This window comes from Marmota marmota, unplaced genomic scaffold (assembly GCF_001458135.2).
Source record: "Marmota marmota marmota unplaced genomic scaffold, marMar, whole genome shotgun sequence".
In the NCBI taxonomy this organism is placed as follows: Eukaryota; Metazoa; Chordata; class Mammalia; order Rodentia; family Sciuridae; genus Marmota; species Marmota marmota.
The window spans coordinates 31,508,047-31,526,344 of NW_026000016.1; the positions used below are offsets into that span (position 1 = coordinate 31,508,047).

The following is an 18,298-nucleotide window of genomic DNA, read 5'->3' on the forward strand; positions in this document are numbered from 1 at the left end:
GCCCTTCACATGAACCAATGATGTTATAGAGGAGGAATTTTATGATTATATATGTGGTATAAGTGTAAATATAAATGAAGTGTTCGTGAATAGAAATATATATTTGAATTCCTGCTATTGCTCATAATAATAATAATAATAATAGCTCCAATTTATAATTATTTGCCTAGTACTTTAATACTTCTAAATTACCCCATGAAATGGCATTATCTCAACACTCATATTTGGAAACTCACATTTATATAAATTAACCAATTTAATTATTCAAAATCGATTGACAGCTGGTTAAGTAGAAACCTAATAAAAAATAAAACAAGCAGTGAATCACAAAAAAAATCAATATTTTGTTCTGTACTCTTCTGCCTCTACTTCTTATAGAAATTCTCTTAAAGTAGGATTCCATCTAGCACAATGAAAAGAAAAAAAAATTAAATTATTTTTACTTGTTCAATATCTTGTTCTTAGTGCTAATCGACAAAGTTCTTTAAATCTCCATTCTGATTTTTATCTGGTTTTAAAGAAATACCTATTTGTGGTTCTTTTCAAAAGAAAGAATCATTTGTGGTTACATGTTGAACTAATTTATTTTTAAACAGCTAATATGTGATTCTATTTACTTTCTTGGAAATTCTCAGTTTTAATAGGTGAAACAGATTATAGAATTCAGTGAATCACTTAGGAAAACTGCTTGACAGTTTTGAGCAAACCTTGTGTAACTTTTATGAAACACCTCCAATCAGTTTGTCAGGTAGAATTTCCCAAGCAGTCTTTTTTAGATTCTGTTGATTCCATTTTTAGGAGAGCATAACAGTAATAAGGCATTATTCCACCATGTGAGAGTTCTTCTCTTTTCCCTTTTAATTGAAGGATCAAGTATTCACATAGGGAGATATCTGCCACATCCAATCATCATCCAGACCTTGGGGGCAACCCTCAGTTGATATGCATATTGCCATGCTGCACTGGAAAAAAACAAACAAATATGTTTGGAGCATCTATATTCAGCATGCATGTTATTTTATGACACACTAAAGTATTGTTGTTTAATTCTTACAGTAAACAGAAATCTTCAGTGTAAATAGAGATGCCTTGTATTAAATTTACATTGTATTGTACTCATTGAATTTCCTTGGTTATATATGACAACCTATTGAGCACCTTAGGAAATACAATTTGACATAACATGATGAAGAGGCACAAAGATATATACCCCAGTGGATGTGCTTTATGGACAATTATGATTCAGCTTCCCTGTGAAAATTAAACACCTTAAAAATTCCATCATTATGGAAAGAGAAAGGTGATAAACTCGAAACTGCTTGCATTAGACAGCCAATGAGAATTAAGTATCCATTTGTGGATTATCCTTCGAAGAACTGAATGTGTACAACTGGATTAAATAACCTGACTTCCCTTTATCACATAGCATAATATGGGTTTTTTATACCTATCTCAATAATTATTAACACAAAAGATTAAGCAAGTAAAAGCACAAAAAATGCAATATAGTAAGATACAATAAAATAAATGGCACTATTTTTTTTTCTGTTGGATTTTTTGTCTTTTGCCTTTCTATACTTCATTCTCTACTTTTCTTCACTCTACCCTGTGCCTTACAAGGCTATAGGAAAAATAGGTATAGAAATATGTAAGGTATAATGTTCTATGCACTTTGGAGTCTGAAGGTATCAATGCCAACATCTAGCTCTACCTTTCTAGCCTGAATAACATTGACCAAGTTACTAAATCTCTCCAAAGTCTACTTTTATCATCTGTAAAGTGAATATAAATCTCATTCACCGTGTCAATGGGCTTCCTCTCTCCCTGACTTCTTGTTGGCTTCTCCGTTGCAGCATCTGCAAAGGATGAGAGGGTAGGAAGAGAATAAAGTGTCAGAACATACTGCTAGTGGTTCCCTTTCTGTATGGCTCCGAACGGAGCTGTATTCTACCAAAAGCTTACAACTCCTATCCAATTACCTTTTCTTATAAATCTCTCTTTCTTTAGGTTATAGAACCCAATGTTACCCTTTACCCTACAAATGGAAGGATGTTTTCTGGCTCCTAGTCAACTAGTTAGCATGGTCTCCTAGAAGTCAGCCATTACTGGATCGGGTGGTTTATTATCATCTATTCCTCTCCCTTAACCCTACCCACATCTTTGTACATTGCCCCTTTACTAAAATCCCCTCAGTTATCCACTTGATTTGCCATCAATTTCCTGCCGTAACCATGATGGATTCCTAAATCTCATTTAATCCACTTTTAACACAGAGATTTTTGAAGCTGGGGTGGGGAGGATAATGGGAACTATGGAGATAAATTTTGAAATACTTTCTTTCATTCTAACAGTGTCAAAAAATAAATACATTTTTAAAACTCCATTTTATTAAGCTTTGTTTTGGCACAATACACATCTTAAAAGCAAATAAAAAGAGAGCCATGTTCAAAGGGTTCTGGAGGCAGTTTGTTTGTCTAGTAAGTCCATGATATTTAATTTTTAAGGAGTAATCAACTTACTGATATCTCAATGAGAGCTTTCCATTTATTGTTATGAAATCCTTGTTATAATTAGTCAAATAGTGGTTGGTGATATTTTTTTCTCTTGATGAAGTAGTTCCATGTGCCAAGTTTGGCTTAAGGATCGTTTCTCAAATAAAATTTGTGCCCTGGAATATTCAGACTATGTTAGCATCTGCCTCCCATTCCTGATCCCCATTTATCCTTCTATTCCACCTGGCTTTTCTTAATAAAGTTTATAAGCATTCAGTCGTCTTAAAGAATGTCTTCTCTGTTGCATGATGAGTTTTATGAAGGCAGGAACCAGGACTATTATGATAACTTCTGTATTCCAGCATATAGTTCAATGTATGGCACACAGTAGGTGCTCCATAAATACATCTGATGAACCAAAATACTGCTAAAAATCTAATCCACTAAATCCAACAGGCTTTTAAAAAAAGTGTTTAGAATGTATCTTTCTTTGTATTTTCTGGACTTGATTGGAGTAGAAGAGGAACTTCATTTTCGTGTGTATGGAGGTGTATATGTATATGTATAGAAGGTATATATACATATATATGAAACTAATGGTATAGCATGCCAGTAAGTAATCCAGACCTGTGAAAAATTTGTTTTAGAGAGATTTACAGACTAGTTTTTACAAAAGACCTGCAGTAAATAACATAGGTCAAAGCAGAAGATATAGTCTAAGCTTCCCAGAGCAAGTAGGCATTAATCTCATTCTCAAAGAAAGGGTCAACCCTAAATTCTTCCCTTTTATATGCATAACACATAATTCCTAAGGCATATTCGAATATACTCACTCCATATACGTGTAGCTGCCTCAGAACTTATAAAAAATGTTTACTGTTACGTTGATGTAGTAAGCAAAATATAGAAATGATTTAAATATCTAAATTTTGCTATACTAAAACAAGAGTAACACAGCCATTATCAACAATAGAGTTGGAACTCACAGATATTATGTTTTCAAGAGAAGATGAAAAAATAAAAAAAACATCTGACATGATTTCCCTTAATGCAAAACTTAATTGTGTTGTTTAGGAATGAAGTCCTAGGCAGAAAAGCAAGACATGGTTCTTGAAATGTCATCATAATCATCTGTCAAGGAACTGAAGGATTAGAACCATGGACATCAGGGAGATTCCCGGTTCCTGACAATGTTCTATTTTTTAACTTGACTGATTGGTTATAAAGCATTTTGATTTTTAATTTTATCATTAAAGCAATTTAAGTGTGTTTATTTTCTATTTTCTATTTTATTATATGAGTATTAAAATAAAGGGAAAATAGTTATAAAGAAGTTATAAAGCATAATGTTCTATGAATGATAGAGTCTGAATATTTCAGGGCCAACTCATAGCTCTTCAACTCTCTAGTTGTATAAGATTGATCAAGATATTAAATCTCTCTAAAATCCGTTTTATCATCTGTGAAGTGAAAATAAAACTCATTGTACAATCACGGGTGTTTTCCTGATGATTAAATGATATCTGATAGAAACAATAATGTTATTGTTTGAGCATAAACTTAGTCAGACCTACATATTTGTCTCTTTTTTGCCTGTCTTTTTCCCTTGCAGAAGAGTTTTTATTTTTATTTTTTTTAGTTGTAGTCAGACACTATACCTTTATTTTATTTTTATGTGGTGCTGAGGATGGAATCCAGTGCCTTCCACATGTGAGGCAAGCACTCTACCACTGAGCTACAACCCCAGCCTGAGGTCTTGTTTTTTAATGAAGTGTTTCATTTTGATATAATTGTAGATTCACGTGCAGTTGTAAGAAATAACAGAGATCCCACGTGCCCTTTACTCAGATTCCACCAATGTCAAAACTGTAGTACAAGATCTCAATGAGGATTTTGATATTTTTTCAGTCGAGACATGGAGAAGTTCAGTCATAAGACATAGGTTTATTTTTAATTCTCAAATTGAAATCTCCTTTTTAACCAACAATATAAGGGTAAGATAGTTCTTTGATAACAGGTTTTTATAAGTTTTTCATGGTGAACTCCACGATCCAAAGGTAGGCCTTTTTCTTTTTTCTGAGTGGGGACACTGTCTTACCATAATCCATACTAGCATATCCCAACCATAAGAGGGGTTTTTTGTTTGTTTGTTTTGGGTTTGTTTTGTTTTAAGTATACAAAACTATTACAGGTATTTTTCTCTTAGAATATAACAGGACTAGTGCTAAAATGTGGTATTACCACATCCCTGTCGTAGTCACAACTAGTTACTACATATTCAAGAAAACATGGCTTTTTAAATTGTTATTTTAGATTTGGTTTGTTTTGTTTTTTGGTCCTTAGGGGGACTCAACCACTGAGCCACACCTCCAGCCTATTTTATATTTTATTTAGAGACTGAATTGCCTAGCACCTCAATATTGCTGAGGCTGGCTTTGAACTCATGATCCTCCTACCTCAGCCTCCTGAGCTGCTGGGATTGATTACAGTTGTGTGCCACCTCACCTAGCTGGATATTTTTAACTCTTATTTTTTCTTACCTCCGTAGTCTTCCCAATTCCAATCTATACTACATGTGATTTTAGATTAACTTTTCTGTATATCACTTCATTATACTCTTTAGTCACTTCATAAAATATCAATGCCTCTCTTGCATATCATAAAATCCAAAGTCCTTGCAGTAGCATTAAAGGTCCCAGCCTTCCTTTGAAGGCTTTTTTTATTACTATATTTTATCCAACTGCAATAATAACAGCGAATATCAGTATATTCAAGATACTTTTACTAAACCTTTACTTTCTTATGTCTATATATTAGTAATAACATTTTCCTCAGGATTATCTTTCCAAATTATAAGCTTTTCTCATTCCACCTTTATGGCAGATGTAGCTGTACCATATAAAACATCAGCAAGAGACTCCACCTCTTTGTATAGAAGATCTAGCTACTCTAAAGGCATGAGCAATGCCTTACCCAGGGTGATTGTTCTCTGCTAGAAGCTCCTGTATTTACCATGACTTAACTATGCCATTTGCCTGGTATTATGGTATTTATCATTCTTTAACTTTTGGGTTGTTATTTAATCACACGTATGCTCTGTTTACTGCTATAAGAGTAAGTTCTTATTTTTTATTCTGTCACCCAAAATACCAAATGCAGTCCCCTGTAGGCAGTTTGACTTTCAATAAATGTATGTTAATATCTTCTTCATATTTCTCTTGATTGTTATTAGGACCACAGCATGTTCATCAGCTTTTGATATAAGATGTATTTTTAAAAATTTTAGAAAATTAGTCGAGAAAGATAAAATGGGAGTAATGACAACAGCAGAATGAGATTTCTGGGTTCCATGCCTGAATTCATATTTGTATGACCTTGGACAATAAATCTTCTAAGGCTTCATTTCCTCATCTTTATAAAAATACAAAACAGTTATTATTTCTTGGAGTTGTCTATTAGTGGAAAGATTCCACATAAAACATTTAATGGATTGATTCCAAGTAAGTAGTCAGAGCATTTTTTAATAATTTTAATTATTTTGTGTTCTATAATTTTGAAAATATTTACATGACATTTTAAGAACTTAGATTTTTAATTTCTCCAAAGCCATTCATATATGTTCTATGTTCCAGTTATGAAAAAAAGCTATCTCTTTGGCTTACAATAAAAATGCCCACTGCATTATTTTCTTTAGCTTTGTATGTTCAGTTTAGAAATCTGAGATCAATGAAATTTCAAATATTGTGAAATTATAATAGACTTATTCCTTATTAAATCTGAATGTTTGAATCAAATTATGCAGTGTTCCAAACTTTAGTGATTTCATTTATATAAGAAACTCTGCTAATAAAAACAAGTTATAAAATATTTTGCCTCCATATCTTGATAAGAAATAAAGTGCTCTTTTGAGATGATTCAGCTTTTTTGTCCATGAATTTACCAGGAGGTTATCTATGTGCCCCTAATTCAGAGTTTTATAGGTAATGGCCTCGACCAAAGCAGATCAGAGGAAATGCTTACACTTGTCTCAGGCTCTCTTTTGCAGGGCATATGAGGCTTCTAGCTCTAAACTACATCAGTATTTCACTTTGACCTGACTTTGAGATCTAGTGATTGACCATTCAGGTCTGGATCCAAAGGCAGAAAACACAGAGAGGTGAATATCATTAGCCCTTTCATCTATAGCACAAGTTACATTAGCCCAGCTTCCTGATTCTGGGATAGGCCACTCTCATATTTCTGGTACTTGGCAAAGGCCTGATTGATCACTGATTTTATGTAATGTGACCAGAAAGGAATTTGGTATTATACCTCCCTTACTATAGTATAAAGAATTAATTATATGGAACATGATACACTAAGATATCTAAGTGGCTATTATCCTTAAGTGTGAGATGATGTCAGAATAGACTAGATGACCATGGAAATGAAGGTGGTAGAAATTAATCTGAAGTGTAAAGTCTTTGGGACTTGGTGATGGAGATGGTGTAGGGAATGTTGTGGAGGGAAGCATCAAGAATGACTTAGACTCTGGTCATGGTGGTGCACATTTGTAATCCCAGACGCACAGGAGACAGAGGCAGGAGGATCATGAGTTCAAAGCTAGCCTCAGCAAAAGTGAGGCACTAAGCAACTCAGTGAGACCCTTTCTCCAAATAAAATACAAAATAGGGCTGGGGATGTGGCTCAGTGGCCAGGTGCCCCTGAGTTCAATCCCCAGTACCTCCCAACCTCCCCAAAATAGAATGACTTGGAGGGCAGACTAACTTATCTAGTGTCCACTGCTTCTACAATTTGGTTCTTCAATTCATCCCTCAGCCTGTTCTATGTTTGCTATCATATACTGTTTATCTACAGAATGATGAGTAACCCAGTGGTGTATGCATGTGTGTGTGTGTGTGTGTGTGTGTGTGTGTAAAAAAGATGGACCTCTGTCTTGCCCTATTCTTGATGTATGCTGGATAGGAAAAGTTTTGAGCAGGTGAATTAACTGTCAAAATTCTCAATTTCAGTCTCAGCTCATTTGCTATCTAACTCATCATATTCTAAGCCCTTCTCTCAATAACTGTCTGTTCTTTCTGTATCCATAGTTCCAGATGTCATGGTTACCTAGTTTCTTATCATAGACTGTTAGAGGTTAACTCATTAGAGTCAGGTAGACAAAAAAATAAAAAAAAAATTTAAAAAAGTAACATTGGAGAGACTGTCACTAAAGGAGGTTACAGATATTTAAAAAAAAGAAAAAGTCTCAAGTAAGAGAATTTTACACTTTTTACCACCTCAGTGGTAAGGTGGAGCCACTAATAGGAGCTTGGTGAGTACCCTGTCTTTCATCAGTCCCCAAGGAATTACTGAATTAGAGACCATAGTCTTTGATGTCCACAATCACAGTTTGAGTTTTTACAAAATGATTCAATTATATTCATTATGTTCTCCCTGAGAAGACAGGTAAGTGTATAGTACTTACTAGAAAGATTTTCTTCAAAAAACGGTTAAGACTTTAAAGTTCATACTTAAGGGCTGAGATTTAGTTATAATGAAAATTAAGTTCTATAAAATATCTCATTTTCCAATATGTCAGATAAATGAGATATTATGCACATAATCCTGGCATAAAAGAAATTCTCTGTTCCTCAATTATGTAAAAAAAGGGAAGTATTGATTTGGGTACTTTCTAATTCTGTTCAAAAGCAGGTCAAACAGATAGCATTTCAAGGGTCTTCCTGCTTCTTTAAGAGCTTCTGCAACACATTATTTGCACATAAGATTTTTTGGCAGGGATTAAATGATTGTTTCAGAGAGTGCCAGGCACATAGTAATTTTTTTCATTCTTATTACTGTGATTTTATCTATTTCTCTTCCCTAACTTTTCTATGTATTAGTTGGTTTTTCATTATGTATCTTTCATTTATAATTTTAATTCATTTGTGCTTTGTGTGTTAAGAGCTAAATGGCATTATATCAAACACTTTCTCTAAGTATACTTAGAGTCATCATAAATGGGCACACTAGAAAATAAAAGAGAACAGATACTGGCAGCCATACCATTTTTTGAAACCATAAGTGATACATAATAGTAAAAGAAAACTTGTCCCCCAAAAAAATTGGAAATAAAAGAAATGTACTTTAAAAATGTACTTAAACTATAAAAAGTTGTCTTCAGAAAAGAAAATGGGTTATAGGAATGGCCCTATTAAGAGCATTAACATTTTTTAAGAAAAGCTTAAATCTTAAGAGGATATATTGATCAAAAACTAATTGGTGAAAGAAAAAAAATGTGCTAAATATATAAGACAGAGAATTTTGATATAAGAAGTTGAATTATTTTACTTTTGCTGATGATTGAACCCAGGGCTTTGTGCTTGCTAAGCACACACTCTACCACTGAGCTACACCCCAAGCCCCAGGAGTTGGATATTTCATATAAAGAGTTGGTTCAAAAGAGGTTGAAAGGGCTAAGAGAACAAAAGAGAAAAGGTAGCAGGCACTGGTTCATGAAGGATGATTGACAGGGCTGATTTTTGCTGCTGTATTTGCTGATCTGTCACTTGAGTTTTATGGGATACTGGCCCATCCAGAAATGAAATACCAACAACATTTCACTCCCAAAGAGGCTTCCAGTGCAGAAGGGCTGCTTCTGCTGTCTGGAATGCTGGAGACTGTGGGTGCTCTGGCCCTGTCCTACAGAAGACAGCAAAGTCCTCAGTTCTTGAAGCTGGAAAATGGACATTTTCTCCAGATCGCCACTCTGTCCTCCTAGCAGTGCCCCCTCCCCACACCACCAATGGCAGAACCTAACAGAAAACCAGTAAGCAAAACAACTGGAAATGTAGTCCATAGACCTGCAGGCTCAATAGTACAGAGCAGAGCAGGGTAGGTTGGAGGCTGTTACATCAAGATGGTTATCTTGATGCCTCCAACTTCAAACTCACACTTCTACTTTGTACTGCCTGCCACCACTGCAGTAGTCACTCTGTTTCTGCCTCACTTGTCCCAACCATGCTGTGTATGAATAATGATGCTGTCATTCTTGGTAGATGTCTGGGAGATGCTAACCCCCCTGTGTGGTTCTGACATATCCACCTGGATATTCAGCAATTTAAAAAATTAATTTACTAAACTGTAAATTAACACCTACTAACTTACATTACCTAAATCAACAGGGAAAAGGAGGAAAGAAATTTGGCTATCATGTACAAATCTCTATTTAATAAGAAAGAAAACATGAGAGCACCTATGATTTTTTTCCTATAATTAGTTGTGAAGCCATAGCAGTATTTACAACTTCTTCCCTTTGCTCTTGGGCAGTATCTCATTTGTTTGGGATTCTTTGCCTAGTGAGTTGTCCAATCTTGTATCATTAAAAGGCCTATGTCCTTAGTGGTCTTGTCTTTATTGGGCTTGGGTAGACTTACTTTCAATACTTACATAATTGGATCTTTTTACATAAAGAGATGCCCTTGGGGATGTCCTGAGTGTCGGCATGCAGGGGGATGCCTGCTTCACCTTTCATATAGTATCTTTCTATTTTCCTATTAGAATAGTTGCATGAAGTTTCCAAATGGCCAGATAATATTCTCAGATTCTTATTTGGTAGTATTTTTCTTATAACCCGTACATCCTGTAGGAACCCCATATCCACAGGATGTTTCCACTCAGCTTGTCCTATGATGTAGACTCCAGTAAGCTGTGAGGTTAATGAGGATCATTGAAAGCCAAGCAATAAGTTCCATGGGTGTTAGTTCACTGCCTTACTTCCTTTGCTATGAATGTATTTCTTAATCAAAGGCAGTGCTGTGAGGACTATCCAGACCGTGAATGTAACATTCTATGAGTTCACCAAGATGACACTGCCAGACCATTGTGAGTAGGTCCAAGATGAGTAATTCCCTTGCAGGAGAGAGGGATTCTTGGAAAAAGGCTCCTAGTATTGTGGTTCTATGAGCAATGCTATCTGTGAAGTAATGATGGATGAAGGTTAGATGTACTCTCAGGAAATTCACAAGTTCACATTTTTGTGTCTATAAAGCTTAGAGCCAGACCTCCTAGAAGCCAACTATTAGGAATTGATAACCTTGACTTGGCTAGAGTGTTGTTTTAAAATTCTCCATCTCTGAGCTATACTTTAGTACTATCTTTTTAGCTATTTTTTCAGGTTTAGAGTTATCTCATTTTCCAAAAGTCATAAATTATACTCCATATTGTATGCTGATATTTTTTTACTTTCCAGCATGTTGATTAATTTATTCATTCAGTCAATATTTACTATGTGCCTACTATGTTTTAGACATGATGTTAAGCTGTAGAAATACCCAAGTTAGGAAAATTCTGTAGGGACCCTGAAGTCTATTGGGAAAGTCAAGCAACTAAACAAGGAATAATACTAATATTGTGATAAATGGATAAATGCTATGGTGGAACTGTGCTGTGTGCTATGGAAGAAGTAGCCAACTCCAGTCCTGGGGGAAGGCTGTCAGACAAAGGAACATTTAAGATAATTCCTGAAGAACATACTCAGGGAGGCCACTGTAAAATTAGCCTCACTTTGAAAACAGTTATGATTAAGCATGAACTCAAAGTTTTGCTTCCTATAGTTCACTGTTTAGTCACTTTGGAAATTCAGTATTTCTGGTAAACATAGACCCTTGGTTGTGCTGATCCTTACCTTCCTTTTCATGAAAATATTTCAATTGAGTAAGTAAAACAATTATATTAAGTAGCCATTTCAACATATCATTGATGTCTATAATAGTTGATTTCATGTAAATATGCATGATTTTCCTACTGAAATAATTTTAATTGATCATTAAAACCAACACGTCATAGTTTCTCTAACCCATTCATGAATGTACTTTGTACAATTCCTGCAGTGCTTAATGTGTAGGTGACTTAATGTTGTCATTGAGAACAGGGGCTCTGGAGTCAAAACACCTCGATTCAAATCCTGACTCAAATGCTTGCCTGCATTTGACCTGCATGTGACCTTTAGCAAGTTATCTAAACTCTGTGCCTCGGTTTTCTCACCTATGAAATGGTGGCAGTAATATTGCCTCTATTATGGAAAGGCTGAGAGGAGAGGGTTAAGAAGTCAGTGTATGTCGGCTGCTTAGGACAGTGCTAATGCACCAAGAGTAATATATAATGTAATAACAAATAAGGTCACTTTTTTTCAAGAGTACATCTATTAGAAAGCAATAAATATCATAAATGTACTCCATTTATTCATTTTTGATCTGGAACATAAATGCCGGCACAAAAATGATGTAGTAGCATTCTCTGGCTGGAACTGTTGGGCTCTATTTCTGCCTCTATGCTAATTGGCTGGGGTAAAGCTTGCTTTATCCTTTGGAAAGAGACAGGGTTTAGACAAGGAGAGGTACCAGGCCCTAGTCAGTGACTCTGTGAAACTGGAACTCATATCATATTCATAAGATATTCTTTTTGTTGTCTAGAGGCCATACTAAAAGTCAATTATTATCTTCCCAGGTGTTATCACAAGTTATGGATTATATCTAGATGGTATATTAATTCACAATTCCTCAGAACCTAGCTGTCATGCCTATGGATTTGCCCCTGGGAGCTTACATTCCTTCAGAGTCAAAGCATGCACAGCCAAAGGTTGTGCTCTGGGCCCACTGGTAAGTACGTGAGTTTATATCCTAGGACATATCAAATGTCAATTGACACCGAATATCAAGGAAGAAGTAAGAGGTGGTAATGTACTCTCTGCATAGGTAGCCTTTCCAGCATAATGGGATCATTTAAGAGTTATTAGTATTTGGGTTGGGGATGTAGCTCAGTGGTAGAGAACTCATCCAGCATGCACCAGATTCTGGGTTTCATCCTAGTATCACACACAAAAAAAGAGTTACTAAGATTTTATGTTGAACATAAATTTTGAGACCACACATAGGTCTAGGGAAAGACAGTGTATGCTATTTTACTAAAAGAAAGGCAAATTGGTAGTTTTAGCAGACTTATATACAATTTTACCTAATTCAGTGGCATATATAAGGTAGATGTTTTCCTTCCTACTAATGGCTCAACAACCAAGTAAGTTTAGAATTAAAAAGTGAAAATTGAAAACTTGTCATTGCCACATACGACAACTCTGCTCCCCAACAACTAGGATAATCAATTGAAAGGTTGAGTTTTTCTCATATCTTATAATAAAATATTTTTATTTCAATGATATGATATGCTTTCATAAGAACAGTATTTAAAATTATATTAATATCCACTCTTGATATCCACATTTCAGAAAACTATAATGTATATCTACATTTCATTAGGAGTTAAGAGCTTAACAAAATCATGCTTTTTATTCTAATATAATTATTTAAGTCCAACTAATAAAGCATAATTGTCATAGACTAGCATAGCATTGCTTAGTTTCGAGACATCACAGCATACTTTTATTTTTCTTAATTAATTAGATGTAACTTCTTTTTAGGGAAATACTCATTAGTTTTAGATGTTTTTTGGCAATGTTTGCTAATTCCCTACCATTTTAATGCACTCTGTCTTCATTGAAGAGTGTATTATAAAAATATTATCTTGAAAAACAGCTCTTTGGTTTAATTTTTTGCTGCCTTATTTTTGTGATCACCCCTCCCATTTCATTTCAGAGATTGGTTGCTTTCCAAGCAGCTAACATCACCCATCGGTGGAGCTGAGCTGTGGTCTTTATTGCCATTAAGGATTTTACAGCTCAAATTCCTCTGATGGATACTTACCCTTAAAAGCAGGAATGGCAATAGGCCAGCTTTTCTTCTCCATTCAAAAAAAAAGAAAAAGAAACAAAACAAGACTTCACATGAGCTTGAAACACACATGTTCAAAATACAAATTTCAAAGTGTTCTTCTGGCTACTAAATTGGCTCCCACATCATCTCCTGATGTCTTGGCATCTTTAAACAAGGGGGACTCAGTTATCGATCTGTGTCCTGTGCAGATAGTAGGTGATGGTAACCTTAAGAAATCAAATGCCACAGTGTCCTGATGTGAAGGGGAAAAACAGAATTGGATTGTAAAAGCTACTCTGCCACAGCCCTGTCCATTCTAGACTCAATCCTGACTTACAGCACAGAGGGATCTTTCTCACTGCAGTACTTTTCTTTATCCTGTAGTCAGTATGCAAACGCTTTTCTCTAGTCAATGATCCATCTCCAATCACTGGGATTGAACAACAATGTCTTCATTTAGAACAAGTCAAGTATACGCTGCCAAGAAGTTAAAATTCCTGGTCCTTCATTGGTTTCAGAAATAATTTTGTGCCAATTACAATACGTATTATACCTTTGGAAACTGCATAACGGATTATTCTATACAGTCCTGGAAATCTACCACAATCCTGAAGGATATTACAGATCCAGTTCTGTTGTGTTGATGATTCTTTTTAATGTGTCCTTACTCATTTAAGAAATCTATGAATCAGTCTTCAGAGTCACAGTTTACTATCATTAAATTATAATGTGATATTCAAAAAGATTCATCCAAACATAGCAGTAGAGTATGCATTTCTCTTAAAGATATTCTTTATTTAAAGCTCAGTGTCACAGCATTTTAAATTAAAATTTCATTGACACCTCAAAATTTTTCATTTTTATTCTTACTTTATTTGCTGTAGAAATCAAAGAATAAAATATTTGAAGAGTCTAATTTTTGTTCATATAATGATAATCATTAACAATTTTTTTTCTTTTTAGAAGAAGTCTGTTTATTTTATATCTTCTAACTATTTAATACCATTATTATCCATGCATGCAGGGAAATACTGTTCAATGTTTTCTATAACAAATATACTTTATAATCTCTAATGTGTTAGAGTTCACCCTCAAAATTGGCAAGTTGCTAAAATAATTTTTAAAAATAGTAAAAAGGGGGTTGCACAAATTTGGTATAAGAGAGTGTTTTAAAGTACATGCATATAATTTGATAACAAATTATATATTATCATTTTAGTGTTATATTAGCTCCAAAGGTTTTGTTTTCCTGGACTGACAAAAGTTAACTGTTACTGGTGGTTCAGGTAGAATTAATCTGAACCAGTCTAATTCTCCTGTGGTTTGTTCATTTCTTGCCATTTAAATCATATATTGATATTTGATAAATTCTAATGTAAAAAAAAAGTTTGCAATGCCTTGGATTCTAATTTGAAGATGCTAATGTGCATTGTCAAATTAAATGCACCAATTGGGGGTTTATGAATATTTGGAACAATGAAAAAATTAATATATAATACAATAGCAAAGGATTTTTAAAGTGGTTTCACACTTCAGAAAATCACTTTGCTCCATGATGTTCCCACCCCCTTAACCAATGTTAGATAATACTAGTGGGTCCTAATTCTGAAAATTTTACAACTGTGTCTGGCCTTGGAACATTCATTGGATCGATTTTCCAGGGGTCATCTTAAAGATGAGGTAGAAAACTGCAGGTCACTGCTATATGATATAGCTAAAAAGCTGCCTCGGTTTATTAGTGATGACATGCTTACACAGACAAACACACCCAGAAGCCTACACACATTCATTTTTTGTAGAGATGCAAATCAATTTGTTATGTAAAACATCTAAATCTTTTTTTTATGTTTTTTTTTTCTGGAACTGGGAATTGAATTCAGTATTTTACATATAATAGGTAAGCACTGAACTACATCTTCAATTCAAATTTTAAAAAATTTTACTTTGAGACTGGGTCTTGCTAAGTTGCCCAGGCCATCCTTGAACTTGTGATCCTCCTGCAATAGCCTCACAGGTAGCTGTGATTATAGGCATGAGCCCTCATGCCTGCAATAATATCTAAATATTAATGGCAATATATGTTATGATCAAGAAAGTACCATATCGAGAACTGCTCTAAACCAGTTAGTTACTCTTTGACAAACATAATTATTTTACTAAACCTCAGATTTCTCAACTATTACAAAGGGAATTAATGCCTACCTTAAAAGGGGTTGTTATGAAAAATTAAATAAAATATTTACACAAGAATTTCTGGAAAATGGTACAGTTTTCATTAGCAATGAATTTGCTATTAAAATGCTTGTTTTTATTACATATTGGCTCTTGAATGCTCTTTCTGTGTCAAAAAGGTTTCTAGGTCAAAGTCAAGTGCCTATTTAAAACTCCTTTTAAAGCAAAGTAGATAAATAAAAACATAAAATTAAAGAAAAGCCCAAATCAGAGCAAAATAACACAATTTCCAAATTTACTATCAAGTAAAAGCTGGAGTATCTATTCAGATACTGAAGGAAATAAATTAAAAATACTTATTTTGAATTAACCAGTTATTTGAGGTAACTGGAATTACCCTTAATTATTTAACTTTTTGATTTTTATTTTATTGGGAACACTTAAAAATCATTTTCTACACAATAATTTGAACCACACATGTAGACATAATAAAACTGCATTATTATGAAATATTAAAATGATGAAAAGATATTTTTAAATCTTGTTTTTTTATCATTTTTTGTATACAGTTATTAGACTAATAAAAATTTTGAGTGGGAATTATAGATCTAAACAATCCCCTAGCAGTTCTCTGATGAAAATAAAATATCCTGTGGTCTCATACTTATTAAAAATTAACACTCTGTCTTTTTCACATTTATTTTCACAATTGGGAAAATATTTTCATCTTAAAAAATAAAGCTTCATAATTGAAAATATTTGCTTGCCTAAAAATTTTATGTTTGATAACCTTCTTGTGAGGCATGAGCCTGCCTGTACTTTAAGAGAAAGGTCAAAATTACCCACATATTTTATAAATTGTGAAAGGTCAAATATTTGTAATCATTGCTTATGAATTTGTAGTCATTAGTTTACTAAGTTTAAACCAGTGAAATGGATCAAATTATATTATGTTCATGTATAAATGTGTCATAACAAATCCCACTATTACATGCATTTATTATACACCAATAAAAATTATTAAAAATAATCAAAAAAAATCTGAAAACCTTTCTACTCTTTTTCCAAATTCATCTTCCTGGGGTCACTTTGGCATTTTACTTATTTAGCTATCGATATCTTTCTGACCCTGTTCAGTTTAAAATTACTTTGTATGTAAGAAATCCTTCTCTTGAAACAATTCATCTTTTGCTGTTTTCTGTACAGGCTGGTTAATACTGTATCAGGTTCTTTTGTGGTTAGACTTTAGGGAGGGAGTCACTCAGAAGCATTTGTCTCTTAACGTCAGCATGATGCCATCTAAACATACCTAATAAGGACATCACTGAGAGAGCAAATTGTATGTGTGTGTATGAGAGAGAGAGATGCTTGTTGTGGCTTTTGTCAAAAAAAAAAGTCTGTCGCTTTCATCAGGAACTTATGAAGACAGACTATGTGCATTTCTTCTCTTTGGCAATCACATAGGAATTATTTTTAAGCAGTCCCAAAATAATCTGTGGTTATGCACAGCCGTAGGCACAATCACAGTGTGAGCGGATCCACATAGTCTGGAAATCACAAACAACTACCTTGGTCAGGAGCTCAAATTCTAAGCTTTAACAGCAGGAGGAAGAAAACATGAGGTATGCTTTGATCCTGCTGACAAAATGAAGTATTCAGACAAGATGCTACTGTCAAAATAGTTTACTTCATAGCAAAAAGAGATTCTTTGAAGAAATATGCTCAAAGCAAAGCATGTACTTATTTTATTTGCAAACAAAAATAAATCTTTTTATACTCACAGGTGGAAAATCGAACTCTAGAAGCTCCTCCTGAAGGAACAGTAAATGTGTTTATCAAAACAGAGGGATCCCGGAAAGCCCACGTGAAATGGGAAGCACCTTTTCGTCCCAATGGAAACTTAACATACTCAGTCCTTTTTACTGGGATTTTCTACGTCGACCAAGGTAATTTGTGTGTCATTTTTAAACTTTAAAGAACATTAGAACACAGTTTATTTTCATTTGAAATCTGTCTTTGGGCCACAGATTTTTGATTTCTTTATTTTTTTTCCTAAAAATAACCTATACCAGTGACCCAGAATGGCACTTCTCAGTGTGCGGTCAGCCAGGGTTGATAAATCGCTGGAAATGTTAATTCTCAGGCCCCAGCGCCTACCTATGGAATCAGAGAGGCAGGATCCAGCAATCTGTGTTTTAACCAATTTTTTAGGTAGATGTGTGGTGCACACTTAAATTTGAGAAGGATCAATCTGGTGTACAGTCCCCTCATCCATGGTTTTACTTCCTGCCAGCTCAGTTGCTACAGTCAGCCACAGTCCAAAAATATTGAATGGAAAATTCCAGAGAGACTACATTCACATTATTTTTATTCCAGGGCATGCCTGTAATTATTCTATTTTATTATTATTGTACTTAAAATCTTACTAGGCCTAATTTATGAATTAAGCTTTATCATAGACCTGGTGTATGTGTGTGTGTGTGTATGTGTAACAGGATATACAGGATTATATACTACCTGCAGTTTCAGGTAAAGGAGATATGCTATGTATTCTTCATGGCCTAAAAAATGGTTCAAACTTAAAATACTGCTTATGGAAAAAAATGAGTTTTAACATTGCATTCTATCTTAAGTAAGCTACTTTTGTAACAGTTTTAATATGCTTAGCTAAATTGGTATTACAGATGTGTGCTCTAATAAGTTGACCTAACATGAGTTAGACTACCTCATGGGGTTCCTTGTAAGCACTATCAAAACCCACCCAATTCAATAAGTTGGGTGTTGTGATAGCATAATGCTTATTTTAAGCAATTCCTGCCATAGGGAAATGTAGGCCTATGTTTTATTATAATCCATTCATTTTTATTTTTACAAAGTGTTTTCTTTCAT

The 18,298-nt window shown here is 34.2% G+C and overlaps 1 protein-coding gene across 1 annotated transcript in view; it reads left to right on the forward strand.

Annotated features, from left to right (window-relative positions):
* The window catches only part of Ush2a (usherin), a 740,698-nt gene that overhangs the window by 410,628 nt on the left and 311,772 nt on the right, over positions 1–18,298 (forward strand). The window contains exons 36-37 of the mRNA XM_015483330.2: positions 11,979–12,130; positions 17,193–17,355. Coding sequence (XP_015338816.1) covers positions 11,979–12,130; positions 17,193–17,355 — 315 coding nt within the window. The remainder of the gene's footprint in view (positions 1–11,978; positions 12,131–17,192; positions 17,356–18,298) is intronic.